This window comes from Salarias fasciatus, chromosome 16, assembly GCF_902148845.1.
Source record: "Salarias fasciatus chromosome 16, fSalaFa1.1, whole genome shotgun sequence".
Classification (NCBI taxonomy): domain Eukaryota; kingdom Metazoa; phylum Chordata; class Actinopteri; order Blenniiformes; family Blenniidae; genus Salarias; species Salarias fasciatus.
In genome coordinates this window covers 32951047-32976764 of record NC_043760.1, presented here as the reverse complement: position 1 = coordinate 32976764, position 25718 = coordinate 32951047, and the positions used below count along the sequence as shown (strand labels likewise).

The 25718-nt window shown below is 43.9% G+C and overlaps 1 protein-coding gene across 6 annotated transcripts in view; it reads left to right on the top strand.

Moving 5' to 3' along the window:
- The first annotated feature begins 903 nt into the window (after positions 1–903).
- sytl5 (synaptotagmin-like 5) overlaps positions 904–25718 on the top strand; it is a 48839-nt gene continuing 24024 nt past the window's right edge. For all 6 annotated transcript variants that reach the window (XM_030112552.1, XM_030112549.1, XM_030112551.1 and 3 more), the window contains exons 1-2: positions 904–1056; positions 25346–25657. In XM_030112552.1, the coding sequence (XP_029968412.1) occupies positions 25539–25657 (119 nt within the window). In that variant the 5' untranslated portion in view covers positions 904–1056; positions 25346–25538. The remainder of the gene's footprint in view (positions 1057–25345; positions 25658–25718) is intronic.

The following is a 25718-nucleotide window of genomic DNA, read 5'->3' as shown; positions in this document are numbered from 1 at the left end:
TGTAACTAATTTAATTAATTTCATGTAATCCAAATCCAATCCCATTGACGATTTAACAGTGAATTGCCAAATAGACACAAACACTGCCTCAACATTTTATACTTGGAGACTTTGAAGGAATATTAGTACTACTCAGGAAAATATCTGAAAAACATTTTGAAAATAAGGAAATGTGATATTTTTCAGTCAATATTTGCATTCTAAACCAAGCACCTTATCGGTTCAGTGATTTTCGTGAAGTTTGAGTGATGATAGGCTTCAGTTTGTTAGATTAACTTTCACTAAAGCTTGTTTGACAGAGGAGTCAGAGTTACACAGAGACCGTTTTCCACCTGTTCTCCCCCAATAAACTGCCATAGATCAATCCTGACAAATGAAACATGGCTTAAAAACTAAACTGCGTGCCACAGTCAAAAATATGGCAACTGAGGAGAAATGGAAAAAAAAAAATGAAAAGAAAGAAAAAGGCTGTGATAAACAATATTAGGTCAAGTACACAAAGGGGAAAACAACTTGTTTATATGTTAATTCTCTCCATGTGTTTGTAAGCAGGTTTACTGAAAGCCCCAGACATTTTCTTCTTCTTGCAGACTATTAAAGAATCAGTCAGTGTGCAGCAGGACACCGCTGGATCCCTCTCCCAGAGGCAGAGAAAATCCATCATCCAGCATCCAGCATCCGTAGCGTGGCCCCAGACAGCGGGGAGTTTCCCCTCAGCCGCCGCAGTGTCGGTGCTGCCACCAGCTCCACAATCACACCTTCAGACCACTGACGCATTGTCACAACGAGCCTGATTGGAAGGACACACACACACACACACGCACACACACACACACACACACACACGCACGCACACACACACGCACGCACGCACGCACACACCACGCCCCCTCCTGTCGGGAACACCCTGGCTGTGGAGCTCAGCCTTCCTGCCTTCAGACGGTGCAGCTGAGGCGCACCGGCACCACGGCTCTCGGCTCCCGGGACCGCACCGCAGCCTGCCCCGCTTCCTCCCCCCACATCCGCCGGTTCCTCGCCGCTGTCTCCGGGCATCAGGTAAGACCGTGGCTCACCTCATTAATACATGAGATCCGCTGGAAGCCGCCCGGGACACTGATCCCCTCCTGCCAGATGACACATATGGTCATCTGGGGTTTATCTGTGTGTGTGTGTGTGTGTGTGTGTGTGTGTGTGTGTGTGTGTGTGTGTGTGTGTGTGTGTGTGTGTGTGTGTGTGATGGGAGGAGGGAGGGACGGGGGCTGGGCTGCTGTCAGTCCTCCATCACGACCAGCACCCCGGAGGACTCGGCTCCCATCCTCCGGGACCAGACAGTCCACTTTGCGACCCAAACTTAGGCGCGTTCCGTGCAGGTGCAATGCAGCAAACCGCTCCGCTTCCCGGTGCTTTGCTCATTGCACCTGCACGGGGATCCAACCCTCAACCCCCCCACGCTGAAGCATCCAGGGGGCTGAAGTTGCTCCGGCGGTCCGCCGGGGTGTGCGGGACTCAGGAGGCGGGCTCCGGTGTGTCTGTAACAGGTTGCGCGGATCCCGGCTCGCTAATTGCGCGTGACCTTGTGCGGGGAGTCACCGGGATATCCCGGGGCTGTTCCGGGATGACCGGCGGTGATGGAGAGGTGTCAGACGGCTGGATGTCTGGCGTCCTGGCAGGTCTGATGAAGGAACAGACTGACCCCGGTCCTCCGGTCCTCCGGTCCTCCGGTCCTCCGGTCCTGCAGACCCTCAGACCACTCAGCCTCTTCAGAACGATGATGGATGTGAAACCTGATAAATGAGCTGATGCTCCTCTCCTGTTTTACTCATCCAGCATCTCTCTGTGGTTGTTATGCTGCCCAAGATAGTTTTCCTGGTAATTTCACATCTGATCATTGCTGTGCTATGTCTGGATATAGCAGCTTTATACCTCATGGACCATTTTATACCCCATTTCCATCGCGCCGTGTCTTGTTTTCCTCATTTTGCATCTCTCTGCTGCCAGTGGTGCTTGAGTATCATCATTTTATATCCATTTTAAGCCATTTGGGTTATTGTTTCTCTGTCTTCCTGGGATGCATTCCGCATTATTGCTTTTGGATTTATAGTTTATCAGCTTAAGAACAGAACTGCACAATATATTATAAATACGTAGTTATCACAATTTCAACATCTGCAATACACTGTGTGAAATACACTTTCCATTTATGTTTTATAGTATTTAATGCCTTATCAACAGTCCAAATCTGCAACCTGAACACAAGATTACCAACAGACGCCTATGATGAGCTGGTCTGGGTTACAATCAATTATTTAATAATGCTTTAATGAGACATAAATGTTTCTAAAAGACCATTTTTTAAGTATTTTGAGTGTATTTGGAGCATATGCTGATACATCTCTGTTGTGATTTAAAAAAAAAAAAACCTTTCCAATGTGAAATGATTTTGACATAATTTGGTCATTTTCTGCTTTTCGAAATGACGGCGTTCAGAAAGCAGCTGAAGTAAACATCCATGATTCAGTCCTGTGATTTGGTAACCAGTGTTTATCTGCAGCCAGATTTAGCTTCAAACGGACTGAATTCGTCCTTCTGAAGTGACCACTGAGGCTCCTGACAGTCAGACCGTATTCAGCCGACGTTTCTCATCTGTCAGGCGTGTTTGTGTGTATAAGGTTGTAACCAAATGTAAATTAAAAGCAAACTGCTGAACCAACATCCAGTCCAGCTTTATGTTAGTTTCATAATGAAGAACTCTGTGTGTGTGAGCTTGTGTTTCAGCAAAGACTCCAACAACCTTCAGAAAATTAACATTTTTCTTCAGTTTTCTTGAACATCAGATGTGTGCTGTGTCAGATTTACTACTCTACAGTCATCTGTCATCGTGACGCTTTCCTAAATTGGTTCATTTTGCTCCTTTAAGCAAAGATGCAGCGGCTGCCGAAGCTTTTTTATCTCTGTCACAAGAGGAATGCATTCGCCGTGATAACCGAGCCTTCATGCAGCACACGCACACTGGAGGATGGAGGGAACAAATGGGTGAAGAGAGCTGGAGAGAAGCCAGAGAACGGAGGGATTCCCTGCTTTCTCTCCACGCAGGCAGCAGAGCGAAGCCCAGGGGAGGGCAGCCACGCAGAATTAAAGGTCCACGGCTCCGAGATGTGACACGACAGAATAGAGGCGTGTGTGTGTGTGTGTGCGTGTGTGTGTGTGTGTGCGTATAGGTCCACATATACATCCGTCTATACGGCAGGCATTACAGGCTGCAGTTCTCACGCCGTGTCCTGGAAATCCTGAGCTAAAGATACGGTGAAATAAAGACAATAGCAAGAAACAGTTCCTATGAGACCAAAAGACAGATGATTAAACCACTCCAGTGGATTTTACATGTTGGCTGGTTTTTGTTAAGAGAAGTGTGATCCAGCTTGAAGCTTTTAACCGTAAACCAGCTGATTCTGATCAGTAAGGAGAAGAAGGTAAAGTGCATTAATGCAACAACACCATATTTTATGCTATGAAGATGCACAGTAGAGCTGAACATGAGATATCATGTTGATGAGCATCACAGTCATGATATGAGCTGTGATAGATAAATGTCCAGTGCATTTGGGTGATGGGCGCGAACCACCAGTTGCACTACACAAATAATGGATCCATACTTGGGTTAGACTTAGGGTTAGGTTTAAAGTTAGGGGACATTTCATCTATGTAAAATCAAAGTGTGCAAGTTCAGTAGATTGCTCAGGTATAAACCTGAGTGATCATTGCATGATGTTTCGTATTGACAGAATGCGTAGTACGATCGACGGATCTTTGCATAAATAATGGTCCTTCACCCAATCACTAGATCGCTCAGGTTGACCAAAAGTGCTTTTCATCAGTACTGAAGTTCATCTTGGTCCCAATTTAACGTACGGAGGATATAATGTTGAAATTAGGAAGTGAAATATGATCTTTAATCAACACCTTGCCAGGCAGCAGGCCTCCATTTGATATCTTGACATGAACAGTGTGAGTGTTTGTTGCATGAAAGCATAATTCATCTCAGTTCACACAGTCCTCTGTGATATGTTTTACAATATTTCAAATCTTGACAGCTTGATATCGATACGTGTTGCAATTGCAATATATCATGTTAGCATAGTACACTGTAGTCATACAATTAGTGCTTTAGTGAAGCACTCCATTAGATTTTCGTGTGGTTATTATCTAAAAAACTAGGTTTAAAATTGTGGTTTGAAGCTTTCCACATGCTTCATCTTGCCGCCACTAACAATGTGAATCGCACCACACAGAATAACAGTCCACACATTTAATAAGGAATAGCAATCACATGTATGAAAACTTATAGTAGAAAGTAATAAAATGATTAAATTAATCACATTTTGAGTGTTCTTCAACAGAATAATAAAGCGGTTTTAGCACTGCTGACAGGATTGTTACTGGAACTGGAAAACATGAAATTATTATTAACACTATTGTTATTAAGATAGTTCACAACAGAAGGTTAGCCACTACTAGAATGAAATTATGAATTTAGCAACATCCTAAAGTAGAATTTTTTCTTGTTTCAGGTTAGACTAGATACAAACTAATTTTGATAAGTTAATTAATAAGTTCAATTTTCAGTACAGCCTGGAACAAAGTAGCTTTACTTAAAAAAACAACCGTGCTAACTGATGGAAAATGTTGGTGCCACAGAGCAAAAAGACCAAAAGCAACGCAAGATAACAAGAGATCACAACAACAACAACAGCAACAACAACAACAGCAACAACAACAGAAATGTTTCGCCCACGATCTAAGTTTTCTGTGAGTAGCGTGACGAGAAAAGAGTTCGGACCCTTCTGCTTATAATGAATCAGCTCGTTTGCTCTCAAGGCACAAATAGTTTAAATACCAGAATATTTTTCATGAGTTGTTTCAGTGCATGGCTGGATCAGTCACATGATCAATAATGGATGATAGATGGTGTGTTTTGACCCCTGTTTCCCTGAAATGTCTAAAATCACACACACTAAAAAATGTTGGGTCATTTAGTTAACCCAGTCACTGAGTTATGAAATCAGTAACCCAGTTTGGGCTTTTATGATACATTTGGAGTTATTTGTTGCAACTCTTGTGTTGGGTTAGAGTCCATCAGACACAACACAGATTTTTAAACTCAGCACATGGGTTGTTTTGATCACTGTTGGGTTGTCAACGGGTCTGTGTGTCACTTCCATCTTCTCTCTCTGCAACACAGAACAGAAGTGTTCCTCTGGCTCTCTGATGCAGTGCAGGGTTGTGCTTATTTACATTAAATGTCTAATTGACATGACTGTGCGACGTCACGTCCTGAGAATTAGATATGTAATGTAAATCAGCATGTCATCATGTCATGTCATCCACAGAAAAACTTGCTTGAGCGAGCGCCCTCCATGTAGTTAGCGTTAACCAAATAGCTAGCTAACGTGTGTAGCTCGCTAGCGACACTATGTATAACGATTACGAGCTGTCGGGGCGGCTGTGGTTTAGTGGGGAGTCTTACAATCGGGAGGTTGTTGGTTCGACTCCTGTCTCTGCATGTCACAACTGAATCCCCCAGCTATGGGTAAAATAGCACCACTGCCTTGTGGTCGTCACAGGAGTGACACAGGCTGAGGGAGACCCTACAGAAAAATCTGGAGTGGAGCCCTGAAGGTAGTTGGTCCTCGCATTGTGGCACCTTCCAGCAACTCCTGTGGCCAAGCTGGTACCAACTGCAAGAGCCTGTCCCTTCTGCTGGACACTACCGGCGAGGCTGAGGAGGGGGATCTGCCGGCTGTGTTATTTTAATTTATCTATGAATCAAAATTTTGAGAAGACTAAACCAATGTGTTTAGTTGAATTAACATAGAATTGTAGTTAATGTAGACGGAGCGCCATAATTGGCTGCCTGGGCGTCTTGAAAACCCATGTAATTTCGTTGCACTTGAACTTGTTGCGATGACAATAAAGCTATCCTGATCCTGACCCTAATTTGACCCAGAATTTGGGCACATTCAACCAATATATATGGTAAAATTGACCCAGGGCTGAAATTAATTTGATGCAACATTTGGGTTAAAAATGAGCACAATATTCAACCCTATCATAAGGTAGAATCGACCCGGACTAAAACTGATTTGACCCAATGATTGGATTAAATCTGTGAACCCATCTGTTGGGTTAAAAAGACCAACCCATTTTGTTGGGTAAAAATAACTACTGTTGGGCTGGTCCAATGTTGATTAACTGTTGGGTTAAAAAATAAACCAATTTGGGTTGTTTTTTACCATTCATTTTTTAGGGTGCAGCCATGGCCTGAATTGAGCAGCCGACTGCGATGCGGTCGTCCGGTGAGGTCCAGGTGATTCCCACACCTTGGTATTCATGTGTTTTCCTGAGCCAGTGGAAACATTTGCAGAGTTTTTCTTTTTTCTTTTTGCTATTTGTGCTCCTTCTGTCTGTTTGAAAATTCTTTCCCAGACTGAGAATTGCAAGTCTGAGTCGGCATCAGCGCTTTGTCTGATTCAGCTGCTTGTAAACAGAGTTAAAATAACATGAGGGGAGCCCAGCTACCTGAATCACATATTTACAAGCCTTAAATAGTTTATTTTCACTGGAGATGAATTTAAATCCTCTGAACAAGCGCACACAAATGAAGATAATGCATCTTGTTGGTAGGCATTACATTCATCCTGCATTTCAGTGCAGATGAGGCTTTTTATAGAAAAGTAATTGGCCTGAAAACACATAAAGCATTTGCATGTGTTGTGCAGCTCGTTGAGCCTTATGAACAGCGAATCTCCTCTGGAATTTTCTGCTTTCTGCCTTTATCCACAACTCTGTTGTCCTCAGTGTGTTATATGTCCAGAGCAGTGAGGTTCCGCATCCTGCTGCCATTGAATTTCGGCCCATTATTACCTGATTATACCCAGATTAACTGTGCAGTTACCCCGGGCTGCAGAGACCAGGCTGCATTACACGGCGTCTGGTCTCCCTCCCCTCCTCACTGCCACTCACGCCCCGAACTTGGTGTGCAGCCGGTGGCCTCGTGCGGCCCCAGAGATGCGCCGCATCCCCGCTCAATCACGGCGGCAGCCAGGCAATCAGCGGGAAACCTGTCCGCACAACAAGCCCGCTGATGTGGGAGGGGACAACATCACAACACCACGCAGGGGAAAAAAAGGAAAAAGAAAAAAAAGCTGGGATGTAATTTGGAGGCAGTGCTGCGAGAAAATCTCCCAGCTGAAGCGAAGGCCTTCTGTCACTCCTCGTGTGAGCAGTCCGGCCTCTCGGAGCTGACGCTGAGATCCACCTCTCTGGACTCCCAACGCTTTCAGGATTTCAACCTTTACTAAAAAGTCACATCTGTATTTATGGTACGTCTGTGTTTAGCAGCATCCAGCGCGCTGACCAGGATGTGCAGCTTGGAAAAGTCAACAGAGCACATCAAACAAGGCATTAGTAAGATTCATTGTTGGCAGGTTAAACACATTCAGGTGCTTTAATCAATACAGATGGAGGCCGGCTGTGAGGACATGGGAGGGCGGGAGGCCTGGAGTCAAACACTGCACTTCTACTGAATAAACAAGGTCATGAGGGGAAAGTGAAAGTAACAAGAAATCAGAAAGGAGTGATTACTGATACCACGAAGAAGAAACTCAGGATGTCCTGATCGGATCAGGGTGGAATTTGACTTTTTTTTTTTTTCAATAGATTGACAAATTGTCCAAGAAACAGTAGAGTCACAACAATATATAAACGTTCTGCACAATATACTGCAAATAATTTCTTTATGCAACTTCTACATGCACAATATACAGTAAATAAAACACAAAACGGAGTGAACTGTGATTAATAACCAAGAGAAAGAAGAAGATTCATCTCATTGAACATCCAGATCGTCTGTGCTTCACTGGATTCAGTTCATGTTGTTTCTGTTCTCGTCAGGCTGGTTACAGCACCGTGTCTCTGATTCTTTTAATGCATGTCTTTGAATTCATTCAACTCGTGACTGTTTAAAGCTGCTGTAGGCAGGATTTTGCTAGTCAATGCTAATTTTTCTGTGTTTTCTTTGGATTAAATGTTAGAGTATCCATTGATAATCCTTTAGGAGTGTAACATAACTGCACTACCGCGAAGGTGCAGCATTTCCATCTGTCTCTGTTCTGAGCTGAAAAGGAATCTCGACAGCTCCAGGTATCTTTGACCAATCAGAAGAGCCCCTGAGGCTCTAACCGTGATTGGTCGAGGGGCGTTCGTCGCATGTTCTTGTGGGAGGGGCTTAACTTGCGTAAGGGCGTGATGTCAGAGAAAACAGGACAGGATTGGCTGTGCTGGGTTTCAAATCGCCATCTTAGATGGGTCAAATCGCCATCTTGCTTAGGTAACCCTAAGCAAGATGGCGGAGATGCGGAATCCTGCCTACAGCACCTTTAACTGCTTTGGTCCTTGAGATGTGAGTAAATTTCCTCTTTCTGTGAACCTGACTGTGTGTGTGTGTGTGTGTGTGTGTGTGTGTGTGTGTGTGTGTGTGTGTGTTTGTTCTGTGATGAACTGTTGAACTTTCCAGCCTCGCCTGTATTTGCTGTAAAGGTCAAAGTATGTTGTCATCCCTGCACAGGGTCAGGTTTTTCTTGAGCACATAACTTACTTTGTGTCGTTTATTCTTATTCATTATTGATTCTGTGAGAAAACGTTGTTTTATCTTTCAGTGGAGCATTTCTCCATGGTGTGCTTCTCTTGTTGTTTCAGAGTTGTGTTGAATTCATGTGCTGCAAACACAAATGACTCAGAGGCACAGTAATGTGGCCAAAATATTTAGGTGGATTTACTAAATCTGTCCAAAAGCTGCGTCACATTGCAGTCCTCCAGTCTTTTCTTCTATTAATCAAAGTTTTCTCAAAGTTTAAATGGCTAACGTACTTACATTTATGAGAATCAGTTGCGAAGCTAAACTACAACAGTGAAATATTGGACTTGTTCTTCCAAGAACAGAAATTCTTAATTAACCCCAGAGGGGATTTAGCTCAATCACACACTGAACACAAGCAAATGACCCAGGAAGCGTTGCCTCTGGTGCGATCAGACCTGATGGATGATTTGGAAACTCCTTGGTTTTATTCTCAGTAAATCACTGGATAAAGTAAAAGCACATCCTGTCAGCCTGAGCAGGCGGACTGCCCACTTGAGAGTTCGATGGACGTCTTGTCTGTTCAAACATTTCCAGACCTGACACCTGCAGCCTCTCCCCGGCAGCCCTGTGAAGGACAGCAGGTCCTGTTTCTGCCTGGGGACAGGTCCAGAGGCGTCACCGCCAAGCAGCAGAAATCAAAACACAGACGACTTGATGTTTGCGTTCAGAGGAAATGGCGGGTGATGCAACATCAGAAATCAGTCATGATCACCTTAAGTCACTGTTAGCTAAAAAAAGAAGAGCATTCCTTAGCATAATGAGGATCTTTTCTGTTTGTATCCACGGCACTGTAACTGTAGTCTAAAAGACCCGGCGGGGCCGCTCGTACTCACAGCACTCTTGAGGAAACTCTGCACAATGAAGCCCCCCATAAATCTTTCATGATCTCACTGGGGGAAACAGCCTCCAAGGGGAGCGAGCTAATTGTGAGTTGTTGGAGCGTCTCTGAGCTTCAGAATGACACTTTTCCCCCTCTGTGTGAGAGTCCAGTCATCGTCCTGGGAGACTGATGAAACTGTCCTCTCGGTCAGAATGTTTTGTGCTCCACATATCGGGCGCCGCCTGCTGAATATTTAACAGTTGCAGTTGTTCTGGCTCTTTGCCTGGATTTTTTCTGAATGGTGTGGGATGCTGTGGAAGTGGAAGCGCTGTCTTACACTGCTGGAGGTGAACGAGTGTTGCCGCCTCCTCAAATTCACATGCAGAGCACACAAAGCCATCCTCCGTCTGTAAAGAGAAATTAAGAGAAAGTGATGGTTTTAATATCAAAGTTCGCTCTTAAACTGAGAGGGTTGAAGGCTGACCTGTCTGTCTGAAGCAGCGGCTGAAAGATGTGTCCTCCTCGGTCTGTCCGTCCAGCCCAGACTCGCCCCGAGCTCTCAGTCTCTCTGTGTCTTTTTTTGACTGTCGGTGTCCCGTGAGGCGCTAATGACAGATGATGGTTAAATAAACACTTGTGTGCATACAACTGCTGTTTTCACCATTTCTTCTTCTCTTTTTGCTGTAGTCGATCTTTTATCCATCCAGCTGTAACGATGAATGTATAGTTGTGTCTTCATGAATCGTGACTCGTCCCTTGGGCTAAGTGCCGCTGATTGACTGCCAGTGAGAAAAATAAATCATAAACACACATTCAGGATATACTGTATGTACAGACGCACGAGAAGCTTGATCAGCTGTTTCTCTTGATCACAAAGATAATCCAGGCTTGTGGTTTCCCTTTATCTCGTTTCTGAAGCTCACTTTGCTTTTTAATGCTGTCTTGATGAAAACAGTTTCCCTGTGGGCCACATGCAGCTCTTCACTCTGATCAGAGCTGCCAGCAAGACACCATGAAAACTACACCTTAAAGGACATGACGATGCAACACAACCGCGGCTCTTCATTCTGAACATGGCGGCTTTATTCATCCACTCTGCTTTACTTCATTTGATATTTTGAGTTGAACCAGCTGTTTCCAAACAAAAGACTGATGCAGAACAGGAAAGCTGTAACTCAGAAGAGATGTGTTCATATTGAGCTTCGCCCTCCTCGGTTTTCCCAGTATTTCATGAGGCCCCCTCGGGAAAACCGATTACCCCCCGCTATAGAATAGTGAAGCGCAAATGACACATAGCTCTTCATAAAAACCCAATTCTGACCCATTAGCATCCACCGAGCCTTAAACTGCAGCTCGTTTGTTTCTGTGTGATTAATGGTAACCCTGAAGGATTCCACTCCCTCCATTAGAGTGTGAGGAAGACGAAGCTCAGCGCAGTGTGGCAGGAGCGAAGCGCTATGAAATATTCAGGCGTGTTGGTGAACGGAGGGAGAGATGGTTCTAACCCCAGCATCCCTCTCCTGCCTCCTGCTCTGTCTGTGCAGAAGCTGCAGCAGAGGCTGAAACTGGGTTAATAAGATCCCGCCTGGATCCGAGAACGCTCCGTCTCTTGTTCTTTAAGTGCTCACACGGCAGCTGCATGCAAATCTTCCTCGTATCAGGCAGACAAACAGGAGTGATGTCTTCCTAAAGACACATGCCTCCTACTCTGATATGCTTTAAAAAAAGAACGAATAACAAAAAACATCTACAAGGACTAAAAGGAGAAGTGCTGAGGAAATGTTTGTTTATCCAGCAGAGTGTTGAACCGTCTCACAGTTTGTGTGTCTTGAGCCAGATCTGAGGAGCAGACAGCAGACTGAGCCTTCAGATCTGGACCTCGTCTCTGGTGTTTTCTGCTTTGGCTGCTTCATGCTGCAGATTGCAGCGAGGATGGAAAGAGAAAGGCTCCCTGCCTGTCAGACGGACAGGAAGTTCAGTAATGACAAACTCAACGGGGGTCCTTCAGTGTGAGGATATTTTACAGATAATAACTTCCAGGTCTTGAGGTGATACAGCAGGGTTTTATTTTCATCAGTCCTGATGAGAAAAGAAGTTGCTGGTATCTAAAATACTGCGTTTGGTTGATGCATCAAAGTCACTGTAGACTCGTTGTTCGGTCTTGTCATTCATGCAGAGATTTATCATCATGATTCAGATGTTTGATTGTTGGAGCTCATCAGCTATAAGGTTAACAGATCAAGGGCTGAAAAGAGGAGAAGTTTCACGAGGGTGTAGCGGTGAGCATTCCAGTCTTGTCTGGGGGCTTTTCCTGTGTAGAGTCTGTGTGGTATCATCTCTTTTGGGTTTTCTCCAGTTTTCTTCCCACTCTAAAATGTCTTTGTGTGTAAATGTGATTTACTGGTAAAGGATTAAGGGATATTCTCTCTCTGGTCTTCATATCTCCTCGATGCTTAATCATTCTTACAGCAGGAAACTCTAATTCGGCCACTGATCAGATAAAAGACATCAAGTGAACATATCTCAGGATCTAAATGACTTCAGAGATGGACATTGGTAATTGTTAGGTGCTTTAATTTGACAGTAAAAACGCTGCAATCAAAACACAAAATGATCTGTGTGCGTCCTTTTCTCTACTTTACATCATCACATTTATTATTCAGTTTATTATATAATATTACTGTTTTCACATCTCTGAACCAAAAACATCTGCTTTGATCATAAATCCCTCCTTGTGAAAATGATTACAGTCATTTCATAGCTTTTATTTGTTTACTTTTCTTATCAGTGAAGCCTTCATCTATTTCAAATATTATGAACCAAGTTACACAAGAGATATAGTATTATATTCCAATAATTATATGAAAAACTGTTTAATTGATTACATTTATAGAAATAAAACTTCATTTGAATAAAAGAGGTTGATGAAGTCAGTTGGCAATTCCTTTGTTTGTAATTTATTGCACAGTTGAGAACGACATTTGATCCCCAGCTGGTCGTTCAACTCAACTCAAAGTTAGAAAAAAGAAACGGCGTTAAAATTTCTGATCGGTTGAATCAACAAAATGAATGAATGGAAAAATAAAATGTCGTCATTGCTTGTTATTTGGGTTGAAGTGAGTCACATTTCTCTGAAAAATAAAGAGTATTTTGGTTTGTGATTCACCCCAATAAAGACTGGAAGGTCATTTCATCGGTACTAAAGCCGTCTTGACATTATGGGATGTTTTCAGCTTGAGTGCACCGTGCAGCGATTCAGTGATTTTCCCCAAAGTACCTGTTAATGTCTTGCATGTTTTTGTGGAAAACCTTAAGTGTTGTGCAGTGACGACAGAACATTGAAGGTTGCAGGTTCGATCCTCACTTTCCTGAGTGTCCTGTAGCCAAACATTGAACCCCTGATCACTAATGGTAATGGATGGATCGCCCTGTCTGCTGTGTTCCTGGGTGTGTGGGTGTTTGCATTATGGGCCTCTGAAGCAGCGGGAACGCGCTATATAACATTTTCCATGCACTCGGACACCTTCGTTCGGACTCTGATCTTTTTCGATTCTGCAAAATCCTGTGAAGCATTCACCCATGGTTCATTTCCGCCGTCCCCCTGCTGGTGTGTTCAGAGGAGTGGCCGCCTCCCCCCGCACCACGCCGCCCTTCCCTCTTAATTAACGGATGAAAAGACACAAACAGCCCATCAATGCAGCGACAACAAGCAGCGTCCAGAACAGGCCGACGTCCCAGAGTTCAGTCAAGGTGATAAGAAATGACGAGGTGGGGGGAGTCTTTGGGGGGGTCCACAGGCGAGGACAGCCACCAGGACAGTGAGGGTCAGGAGGAGCTTTTCAGAGGCTCCGTCTTCACCCGTCTGCTGTTTGTTTTTCCTATTTTCTGCTCCATCGAACCCGGCAGGAAGCTGCGGCGGCCTGCGGGCTTGGTAGGCTGCTGCTGAGGGAGCGGCGGGTCGTGATGTTGCGTCTCGTGTGACGTGTGTGCGCTCCGTTTCGGTGAGGCCAGCAGTTCGTACTGGAATCGCCGTGAACAGTGTTTGGGCTGCGTGCCTCAAGAAAACAAAGAAAGTAAATCTGAGAGGCAGAGAAATATCCTGATGCATTCAGTGATGAGAGTGGTGCAGTGGTGCAGTGGTTAGCACTGTCCTCCTAGGGAGATGTTCATCAGTGCAGAGCTGTTTGCATGTTCTCCCTGTGCAGGTGTGGGTTTTCTCTGAGTGCTCTGGATTTCTCCTACACTGAAAACATTCATATGAGGTTGATTGTTGACTCTCAGGTGTCTGACTCCACTTTCTACCAAACGGATATTATAAATTGATGCTGATCATAACAAACAACAAGGACACACACACACACACACACACACACACACACACACACATATATATATATATATATATATATATATATATATATATATATATATATATATATATATATATATATATATATATATATATATATATATATATATATATATATATGTATGTATGTATATGTATATTTCATTAAGTTCTTCTTCTGGTAATCTGAGTATATTTGTGAGATTATACAAAAATAGAGCCAGTGTTTGGGGAGTTTATATCCAAATAAAAAAAACAAAGAAACAAACAATATAAACTTGTGAATCCATATCTCGTCACCATACTGGATTTGATTAAAGTGGATTGGATTCTTATTCATCACACAGACGTACAGTCTGGCAGTGAAATGCAGCAACTGTCCACCAGGCTCTACTAACGAGAAAATGTCAAAATGACTGCTTTCTTTTCTTTTGTTTTCATCCAATTGGGAAGCAGGTGACCTGGCTTCTAGACAAACGTAAAGGTTAACCTTCAATGTCTGTGTCACATTTTAGAAAGTATTGTACTTTGAGAAGACTCCTTCACCCACATGGAGACCGTGCGCCTCTGTTCCACTCTCTTTTCTGCTTTTGCCCTTGTGTAGAGGGATGTAATTTGAATTAATCGATGTGATTTGAGTGATAATTACATTAAAGAACAAAACTGGGTGACAAAGTTCAGAGCAGACAACAAGCAGCTTACCCACTGTATATGTTTGCTTTTATTTTCAAAGTCTAAGCGGTCCATTAGCTCACAGAGCCGATGATCCACGATGCAGCCGCATGTTTATTGTTACCATCGTAGTGGAAATACACTGGGGTTTTTTTCATTCTTCTGCCCTTGTTTAAGTGGGCTCAGAAACCGTCTCCTCATTCAGTCATTTGAAAGACGGCGCTGGATGATGAGTTCAGACGACATCTGGTCGTGAAAAGCACCTGGAATGAGGCAGGCTCGCATCGTTGCATCGTTGCATTCATTCAGTGGTTTTGTGAAGCAGCCAGACTCCAGCACCCCCGTCCCTCCACACAGCCATCGACCGAGTGGAGGCCAGATGATTAATCTGTGTCACCGGCGAAAACGTTCCCTGTTTTCCACTCCCGTCACATTTTATGTTTAAAAATTGGAGCAATATCAGGAAGGCCTTTGAGGAGACTGTCAGGGAGTGTTTTCTTTATCTGTCTCTCCCCTCCATGACAGCACCTCAGCTTTTGGAGAGGTCGCACACAATTTCTGCCCCCCAGACAAATCAACAGTTTCTCCCCGTTGACGACCTGCAGAGTCGCCCCTCCTGTGGTGACGCTCATCCTCCATCCGCACACCAAGACATGTAGACGTCTAGGATCATGAAATGAAATCACAAGGACCGTCGGCACTCGTGTGATTCCTCCTTCCGCCGCAATCTGGCGTCGGCCTCCTGCCAGCAGACTCATAATTAGAGACAAAAGGCCAAATCTGGCAGGGACAGAGTGCTGCCCGGCAGTCTGCAGAGCGTCAGGCCGGTCAGAGGTGACTTATTCAGATCAGTGTCTGATGCTGCTTCGCTCCCTTCGAGCCCACCGAGTCATTAAGCTTTTAAATTGGTTTTTGATTGACAAATCGTGATGGGCCGTGTTTTTTACAGCTGCTGACTTACAGAGACTTCGGAGGAAGAGGAGGAGTGACGGCGATTCCCCCTGACAGTGACATGAACAGTGTGTCTGACAGGTCTGCAGCGGAGGGAGGGGTCATTAGTGCACTGCAGTGCTGCAGATATCGTATCTACCCCGAGGTTATTGTGTGTGTGTGTGTGTGTGTGTGTGTGTGTGTGTGTGTGTGTGAAAAGGAGACAAAGAGACAAAAACAAAGATCGTGAGACAGAGAGACAGTCAGAGAATCCGTCGTTGAAGCGAGAGGCGGCGACACTTTCCGCCCCAGCGAGCTCGTCGCCCGCCATCCATCGTGCCAGTCCGTCCCGCGTGGCGTCCCCCGTCTCCAAACCTCTCCCGTCTCCTCCGGCGTCCCGGATCTCATCTGCAGCTTTCTGCAGAGACAAACGATTGCGTATTGATTCCACCTCGCTGCGAGGAGAGCTTCGCATCCGATCGCAGGAAGTGGATTACACGCAGCGAGATGCACGCCTGAGATAGACGCACAAATCTTATTTGCTTCGTTTCCCTTAAGTTCCAGATAAGTGTGTGAGCTGGAAACCATTTTGAGCACAGATCTTTGTCACAAAGCGAGAAGCAGCAGAGAAGCCCTATGAAAACATGTCTGCTCTGTGAGATCGGCCCTGATCTGGACTTCATATGCAGAAATGTATCTCAAGAGCTTTGTGCTTCAGCTTTTTTAGTTACCTATAAAAGCAACGAGCCTTTCTCTCCGTGGATCTTACATCTGTCAGTGTTGTGGTTCTATCTAGTACCAGATGAGAATATCACAAACATAACCTGGAAGCTGTTGAGACGACTTTATCTTTCAAAAGGCAAACAGATCATGCTCTTTTAAATAAATGACCTTTTTTACACTGTGATAGCAGAATGAGAGCAGAGTTGATGAGGAATAAAATGCTGCTTTTATTGACATGTAGCACATACAGGCCATGAAAAAAAAATCCATTCAGTGTTGACTTTACAAATCTATTCTATAAATTCAAGCTGAAATCTTTCCTTGAGTTATTGTTTTCAGATTGATTTCAGGCTCCTGCTGTCGTCCTTTGTTCAGGGTGTTCACATCTGCAGAAGTCTGATTCTCCCAGTCGTCGTTCTGACTGTGGTTCAACATCAGCGGCGTTTGCAGGCCTTACCAGTGTTGCTGCCGCAGCTCCGATGTGGCACCAGCGTGACACACGGCGGCTGACGACTGAATGTGTGTGAACACGGGTGACTAAACCGGCGTGACGTACCTGGTGTCCACAAGCGTTAATGTGAAAATGCGGAGATGCGAGGTGTCAGTGCGTTTCGTCGTCTGGTGATTGTTTAGGGATCAGTGTAAGCAGCTGTGAAGTGTGTTATTATTGGCCTTTACTGATGAATTATTGATGCTTCCTACACATACAGGGAGTCTACAATTGACTGATTGCTCGTATGTGGATGTGTTTTGTTTTCATGCATGTGTGTGTTCACACCAGAGTCGTTTTCAAAAGGGGCTACGAGGAAAAACTGCTGAAACAGTGAAAAAACATGCCCCTTAAATAACTATAATTGCTGAAATAAATGCATCTAAAAGGTTCAGAATGTCAAAAATGTCCTAACAGATGCAATGAAACAACAAACAAATGTATGTAAGAAATATTTTCCAACATCCTAAAGTGCAGTGATGAAACTTCAGAAATGTCACAACTATTGTAAGTATAGAAAATGTACACATGAATGTGTGTGTGTGCCAGATAAAAGCCTGTGTTGTCTGCATGCAGCTCTCTGAAGTTGGCCTGTTGCTGATCTTCAGTTAAATGATGGCAGAAGACGCTCTCTGCTGTTCTTCATCACCACCAGATGACGTCTCGGTAGTATTAATGATTCAGCATCCTGTCAATTACCGCTGCGGGCTTTAGTGACTCTACGCTTTATATGCTGAAGGAAAACCACCGAGAGGGAACAACCATTAAATAAAGCAGCTGTCTGCTACGTAAAACTGTTCATTTGTGTAATTTATTCATGATCTATGTCGGCATCTTGCGAGCATTAGACTTTATCATCTGGTTCCTCCAGGAAAACCTGGCTCCTGGGAAGTTACCTAGAAAAACATTCAGCCTCCCACGAGACCAAGAATCTGCCGAAGCAAGACGAAGGAGTCGCTGTAAGATTTATTTTCTTTAACGGCAAACTCGATTTCTGGAGCCAAAGATCTGAGCCGCCGCTCGCTGCCTTTAGAAGGCTAAAGCTGAAATCGAAGCCAATGAATTTTCAGTTTGAAGAGGTCGTTATGACCCACATTTCAGTTAAAACACACACACACACACACACACACACACACACCATGTCATATCCTGTGGACCCCGCTCTTCAGACTTCATGTCTTACAGAAATGGTTTTTCCACCGGGTTCATGACGCCGGTCCGGACAGACAAACGGAGCTGGATTCAGACTGAAGAGGGAGACATCAGGGGAAAAAGACTGTGTTTAATCTTCCTTTCAACAATTACACCAATCAATTATTGATCAAGCTGCAGTAAAAGTCATATCTGGGATTATTGTGGCTTCAGTTCTTGTTCTGCCTGGAGGGTTGACTATCAGCACGTCGCCACAGTTCTGGGCAAATCTTTAGCTTTTATCCAGCAAGCGACCGTATTGGGTAACGGGTGTGCAACTTCGTATGTTTTCTTCTTCGATTAGTAAATGTGAGCACTGCAGTAAAGAAAGAATGGTTACGTTAAAGGGGTGATATTTTTGTAGTTTCTCTCATAATAGCATTAACACAGTCTTGCTGGGCTCCCTTGCATTTATCGCGTTAAGCAGTCCTTTCTTTCATATTTCATTTTCTGCCATTTTCAGTTTGCAGAGCATGAATTCACCGTACATCTAAATTAATTCATCACAGTGCAGTCCGTCTTTTGTGGATTGTATAATGCATCTATTGATATTGTCATAAATATACATTTGCAATATATTGTGCAGCCTAATTTGTAAACAATACTAAAAATGTAGAGGCATTCTTTAAGGAGAACTAAAGAGATGGTGAAATGTGTGTGACTTTGGTCATTTTCTGTGCAAACCGCATTAAGTCTGCTCTTGAACTATAGAAAATACCCTCTAACATTGCCTTTGGGTTAAAGTTTTCACGTTATACATGTTTTCATTTCTACGCTCTAAAGGGTTAATGTGCTGTTGAACTTATAAAATACCACGTGGCATTGCACCCTCTCATTTTGCTGACCTTTGAACCTTGGATCTTTGATTTGTGCCCACTTGTGCTTCAAACTCGAGCAAACCGGCTTCTCAAATGTCCCAAGGACAGAAGGTCAGCTTGTGTTTTCTTCTTGAGCTGCGAGGTTATGGCGCGGTCGGCGGTGGGTGTTATTAAAACAAGCCGCTCTGCTCAGGCTTTTATCAGCAAGACTCTGTTTCCTGCAGGTTTTATATTGTGCTCTTGATGATTTTCACTGTTTTCAACAGCCCAGACCTTTAACTGTCAGCTCTGGACTTGTGGATCAGAACACAACTCCATCATGATACAAATTACTAAGTGCATTGATTCTTCATGGATCAGAGTGGGAGCATTTATTCAGGATATTTACCAGAATGTGCTGTAATTCAGCCTGCAGGTCGCAGATTAATCGTCTTATTGCTGATAAAATACAGACGAACCCACTTCCCACCTGGGTGTTCGGTGACCTGCTGTCTTTCCCGGCAGAGCCACAAATAATCTGGTCGTCCACCAATAATGTTTCCTGGTGGTAAATGATGGGGATGTTACCTGGCTGAGACAGAGGTGCCTCACAGCGCTGAGCCACAGAGAACAAGTCCAGCAGAATCACCTCATCTTGTTCCGGTAATGTGAGATGAAGTAGAGAACGGATTAGTGTTTATTGAATTTGGAGCTTCGCGAGGAGACTCTGGTGTCTTTGGGTGGTCCGGATGAATGGTGGAGCTGATAGGAACTGAACTTACCCCAAAAGGCTCTTGCTCCCTGAATTGCTCTTATTTATTTCAAGTGTAGAAAACCAGGCGTTTCAGGTAGTTGTCTCGTTTGTTTGTTTATTTATTTATTTTTACATATTGTTTTAGCTGAAAAGAAAAGACAATGGAATAAGTGAGTATTTGGCAAACTACATTTGGAGGCAAGACTTAAAAAGAGGGAAATGCTGAAGAAGTCATTCATGGCCGCCAGACTCCGTCAGACCAGATAGGGAAGGCTGGTCAGAACAGGAGGCGGGAAGCAGACGACTCAACTGGAGTTTGCAACGACAGCATGGAGGCAGAAGCTTTCCTGACTGGTTCCAGATCCCTGGATCTCCTGGACCAGGACTGACTGCGGGAGTTTACTCTTCCGTCATCGTCAGCTTCCCTCAGCTCAAAATGCATTTTCAGCCAAACACCTGGAGAAAGCAGATGTGAGTTTGTTTTAATTACAGCAGGAGTGATGGGTAAAACAACGCAGCCTGAGGGGGAAATAAGCGTCTGAGAGCAAACATTAAAACCACCAGGGTGGTAATCTGCCAGGCTTCTCCCATGGTTCCCATGTTTCCCTGCCTCCTGCGTCATAATTCAAAGACAACTCGCACCCGGATTCCTTCTGGAGAGAACGAGCTCATTAAGCGTTTTAAACATCTGTCTGCTGCAGTTTCAGAGACGTTACTCCATCATGAGTGAATAGTTGGCAGAGATCGGACGAGTCGTGCATGTTTTACCTCAGCGGGCTGGTCTGTGTGAGATCCACTGCAGATAATCTGCATTGTTCACGTTCATCACAACAAAGAAAAACAGCGCGGCTCCCCGGCGCGTTTTCAATACCTTTCACACAACAGTGGAGCTGTGTGGCGACAGAAAGGAGCCGGCGCTCGCCACACGTGTGAGCAGGATTAGTGGATTGTTGGCTTCAGTTCTCTGAAAGGATTCTGTGACAATAAGGGGAAGAATTCTATGTCCACCGGTTTGTCGTTCAGGAGCCCACAGCGCTGCCGCTTTAACAAGACTGCAGTTTGCAGACTGTTTTCATCCAGTCAGACGTCACCTGTTGTGTGAAGCTCAAGCCTGGAACCCTGAAACGGCTCGTTGTGCTCTGCTTCAGAGGATTCACATGGGAAGGTCGTCCTTCAGGGGAATATATGACGCTAATATGTGACTCAGCCCGAGGGACTGCGACGCCACCACGGCCTTGGTTTCTCTCTTATCGAACGTCTCACATATTCGCACGTCTGGCCGCTGAAGGCTGAGCAAGAATGTATTTCTTTTTTATTTCACATAACAAACATAAAACCAAAAGTTTAATGGTTGATTTTAAGGAAAAAGAACAACCCTGAAGCCATTTATGAAAAAACTTTTGACATTGTAGAGGAAAACTGAATCTATTGCATGTTTGACAGAAATACAGAGACAGTGTTAGACCTTTACTGGGCAAGTGAGCATATTTAGAATCTTACAACTTTTTCTTTTTCTATTTAACAGTGGTGTTGATCCATTTACAGTCCATGTGAATGTCACATGTCTTCCAGCTGTGAGAAACGTCACCACCTGATGTCTCTGTTATGTTCGAGGATAAGAAGAGCGACTCAGAGAAATCACCGTTGTTATTTGGCCAATCAGGCGGAAGCTCTGCAATCAGCTCCCAGTCTCCCCTCAATCACTCCATCCAACTCCAATCACATGGGACCGAGCAAGAGTTGCTATTAAACCCACAAAAATAACAATCTAATCACTCTATTCCTGTGATTCAAGAAGCAATGCGTTGAGTTTAATCAAGCTTTTCAAATTTCCAAAATAAATGCTTTCCACATGAAGCAAAAATTAGTTGATATACAAAAATTGACAAAATATGAAGAAACCTAGACAGAATATAGAATGAAACAAACTTCAAAAAGCATTTTTTAAGACACTTCATGACCTAAACAGGTGAGAATAATGTGAACTTTCACTTTCAGACAAACAAAACTCCTGGGATACAGATGATTCCACAATCACCTGACCATGAAAGCAGCTGCTGAGATCCTCCCTGTCAGTGTTTGTGTTGACTCGACTCTGCATGTTAATCTCGTGCAATGACATTTTTAAATGTCCATCGAATGACTTTTAAAAATTTAGTTGTTTCCTGGTTTATAGGATGAGTGCATATTTAACATTTATCCAGTAAAAGAAAACAAAAACGAGTGGGTTTGATCAGTTTTACAGTTATTGACAGGTTGCAGAAAGATACACATTGTACTTGTTTTTCTTTAGAAAGTCAATCACAAACAGGCGATAAAGGCTCAGTGAGGCTGAATAAGGTTTCTCATCATTTCCAAATATTTCAAAAGAGTGTAACTGGTGAGTAAGGGACGACTGACCCACCCGCTGTGTAAACCACTATGGTACAGAGTTGAACTTGTTTTTTTATCTTTTCTTATAGTCTCATGACACTGGCCTTGTTCTGCTGGTTTTATGACGACTGCGTCAAACAGGAAGTGCCTAAAGCAGCTAACTTTTACTGTTCCTGAGTAAATTGTGAGTTCTGTGTCAACATCTTGACTACAACTGAGCCAGTTTTAATTTTATTGGAAGAACATCTCATGTGGAGCTTTTTCAACTGTTTTAGTCGGACTAAAATTGGCCCAAAGTGTTTTTTGTTAAACACAAACTGTGATTTCCATGACGAGAGGAGTCTTTGACTTTTGAAACAGTCACACACTTACTTGAACATTAGTCTTTAGTATGTACAGTATGTATGATTTATGAGGTTTAGATTGTGAAATCCTACACTTGCACAACATGCAAACTCTGGAGCAGTTATGAAATGAACTGTGGAATTGTTCTCAGAAGCCAGGAGTGAAGCAGTGACTGAGCAGTTAGCTGGACGCCAGCCTGTCCATTGTGGACAGGACTGACCGTTCTGTCGATACGGCCGATCTGCCGTCTCCTACAGCGTTTCTGAAGGTCTGTCAAGTTGTGTCTGTTTCTTTTGTTCTTCCAGACAGCTGAAACCTCACTGGCCTTTGGCGTGGGGTCGTGACCTGCAGGTCTGGAGCCGCATGCGACTAATCAGACTAATCAGCCCGGCAGAGAGGCAGACGTCTTTCTAAGGGATTCTGGTTTTGCAAATACGAAAATTCTATTTTTTATTTTTCCCGACCAAAAAGAAACATAAAACACTCCAGTGTGGAGACACACGGTGAGTCGCTGCTTCTTCTGAGCTTCACCTGCTCTCAGACGCCTCCTCGTTCCTGTTTGCTCAGGGCAGAGAGAACGGCAGCGGGAATGCACTGTGTACTCAGGGAGGGCTGCGTCAGGACACACACACACACACACACACACACACACACACACACACACACACACACACACACACACACACACACACACAGAGGCAGTGTTGTGCTCATAGTGCAGCTAAAATGTGAAAGAAGCTCAGATAAATACTGGATTGACTCACCTGCTGCTGTTGACCGAGCGTGAGTCATGTGCTTCCCGTCCATCAGGAGGAGCATGTGGCGCCCGACTCTTCTCCTGTTTGAATCATTGACTCCTGGCTTCACAGCTTTCTGTTGTGTCTTCTTATGTCCACCGAGATGAAACCGACACAGTCCGATGTGAAACTCCTTAAATATATACCGTATGTTCTCACAGAATTTAAGATATTTAATGAAAAAATTGATCCAGCTCCTGCTGCTCTGACTGATCTATACTAATAAATGCATAATGAGATGGTCACCCCAGGTTTCCTGTGAGTTCGCATGTTCTCCCTGCACATGCTGTAATCTCCACTTCAGGTGTGTTTGCACTGTTGTGGACAGGACAACCTTTCTCGGGTAAGCTCTGGTTTTCATCCTCAGGCAGCTGGAACCGGCCGCAGTTTCTTGTAACCAGGCTGTGATTCACATCGGAGATGGAAATCATCTGATCGCCGCAGCCCCTCTTCTGCTGAATTATCTTCACCCCTGGGGCGGATCAAATCCATCTCCAGTTCCAAAAGTGCGTTTTATAATCACATTATTATTACTCCAAAAGTCTACTTTATTCTATCAGTGAAAAAAAAGATAAGAAATAATGTTTTAACAAAAAATCTGTAATTTAAAAAAAATACAAATCCCCCAGTACTTACATACATATTCATTGTCTTTTTTCCTCCTTAAAATGTTAAATTACTGCTTCACATTGAAAAAGTGAAGTAAAATCTGAACAATACAGGTGCAGTTCATCCTAAAGAGCGATAATCAGAGAAGTCAGGATGCGCCTCTGGCTGCCAGCCGAGCCGGGAGCATGTCTGCCGCTTCATTAGTGCTAATTCATGTAAAGTGAAGGGAAGAGGCAGCAGAAGAAAAGGCCGAGGATGAAAGAGTCTGTAATGAATAAAGGCTGAAGGAGGCTGGTGCGAGCTTATGCAGATTCACTCCGCTCCATTCCATTTTTATTTCTCGGCTTCATTTTCTCACGCGCTGCCGGAGTTTTGTCCTCTGTGGTTCATTTCACCTCACAGATATTAGTCCCTGATCTTTGTGCCTGGTTTTATTCACAGTGTGGAAACTTATGTGCGAATTATTCTCAGCACGTAGTTTGATAAGTCGGTGCGTGTGTGTTCGTTTATGACAGAAATCATCATTTCAACGTGGCGACCAAAACCACGAGAAACAGGAGTCACTCAGTGTTTCCGCCGCTTGTGAAAATGTGATATTTTCCTGGTTTTGTGTCGGTTCCTGCGGCCAGTAATTCATATTCTGGAGTTCAGGTGATACAGCTACACATTCATGACAGATTCTCCATTTATTGTCCTTTTCATACAGTAAAGTAAGAGGAAAGGTTTGTTCTTTTATTTTAAACTCACAGGTATTCTGATATGTATGATTTGTCTTTTTTATAATTAATGTCTTTCTTTCTTTTTTGGAATAATGTATTGAAAAAATATGGAATATAATACAATTGTTTTCCTCATAATTTCAATTATACAGTGTAACTGAGCTGACGTTTTTCACATTTTTTAACTAGAGGCCAAATACATCCAATTAGTTTTTTCACGAAACATAATTGTGGAGTTTTACTCGTTAATTTATGTGTTTCCTCCACTGGAGTCATCCAGACAAACACACACCACATTTTAAGGCCATTAAAAATAAATTAAGGCAGCCAGCAGAATACTTTATGAATTAATTTAAATAACACATGTGGTTTTAAAAGCTTTTAAATATACTGACAAAAAATTAAGCCAAATCAGTGTCTTTGGGGTCCAATATGGTGGTTTTCCTGGTCTATTAGTCTATAAATCTCTTTTATAAATAAATACAATATCATTTAAAGGGAAATGAATCATCAAAACACGTCAGAACTGAGGTTTGACTGTTTTTACCATATTTTCTGACCACAGATCTTTTTTTTGGTAGTTCATGCAAAAGGTTTACAAATGTCATAAAACCAGGGACTGTTAGAGAGAAGTCTCAGTTCAGCGTCTCCCTGCTCCTGATATGGCGGACGCCGTGGCTGCAGGCGGGTCCTGGGTGCAGCTCCAGGCTCGTGGCGCTCTGTGAAGGCAGGAGGCTCGTACGCCAGGCCGGACGGACTCGCAGGTGTGCTGATAATTAGCGCCACGCTTGTCATATATTTCAGGGAGAGGCTGAGCTTCGCTAATGGAGGCTGAGAAATGTGGGTGTTGTGCTGTGAATGTCAGGCCGGGAGTCTAATTGGGTGGTTGTTAAGCTGCTGCAGAGCTGTCAAATGTCCAGCAATTATTCCCGCTTCCTCTTGTAATACTGAAAATCTCTGTCTTATTTTAATTAATGCCTCCTAGAAGACCAGGATCTAGTCGAATTTTTACCTCCGACCTGTGAATACTAATGTCAGATGTTTGTAATTGACTCTTCTCTGGTGTCTCTGACCTTGTCCAGGTTTCCTCGGAGGGGAGATCAGAGGAGGAAACATCAGACAGCCACCGGAGAGCTTAAGGACGGACGATGCCGACGTTAAGAGAACAGCTCAGCAGGACGTCCGAGAAGGAGGCGCACTTTGCAGCATGATGTAGTTGTTATTGGCTCCCTTCATCCCACTGATTTACTTGGCTGAGTGTGGACTGAGGAAGCAATGGAGCAGGCGGAGGAGGACCTGAACCTCTCCTTCCTGCTGGAGCACGAGAGGGAAACCATCCTGAAGGTGCTGCAAAAAGACGAGAAGCTGAGGAAGCGAGAGGAGAAGAGGATACGGTGAGGACTTCTTCATCTCCGTCCAGGCTCCAGTTTGTCTCCTCTTGTCTTCAGCGTCCTT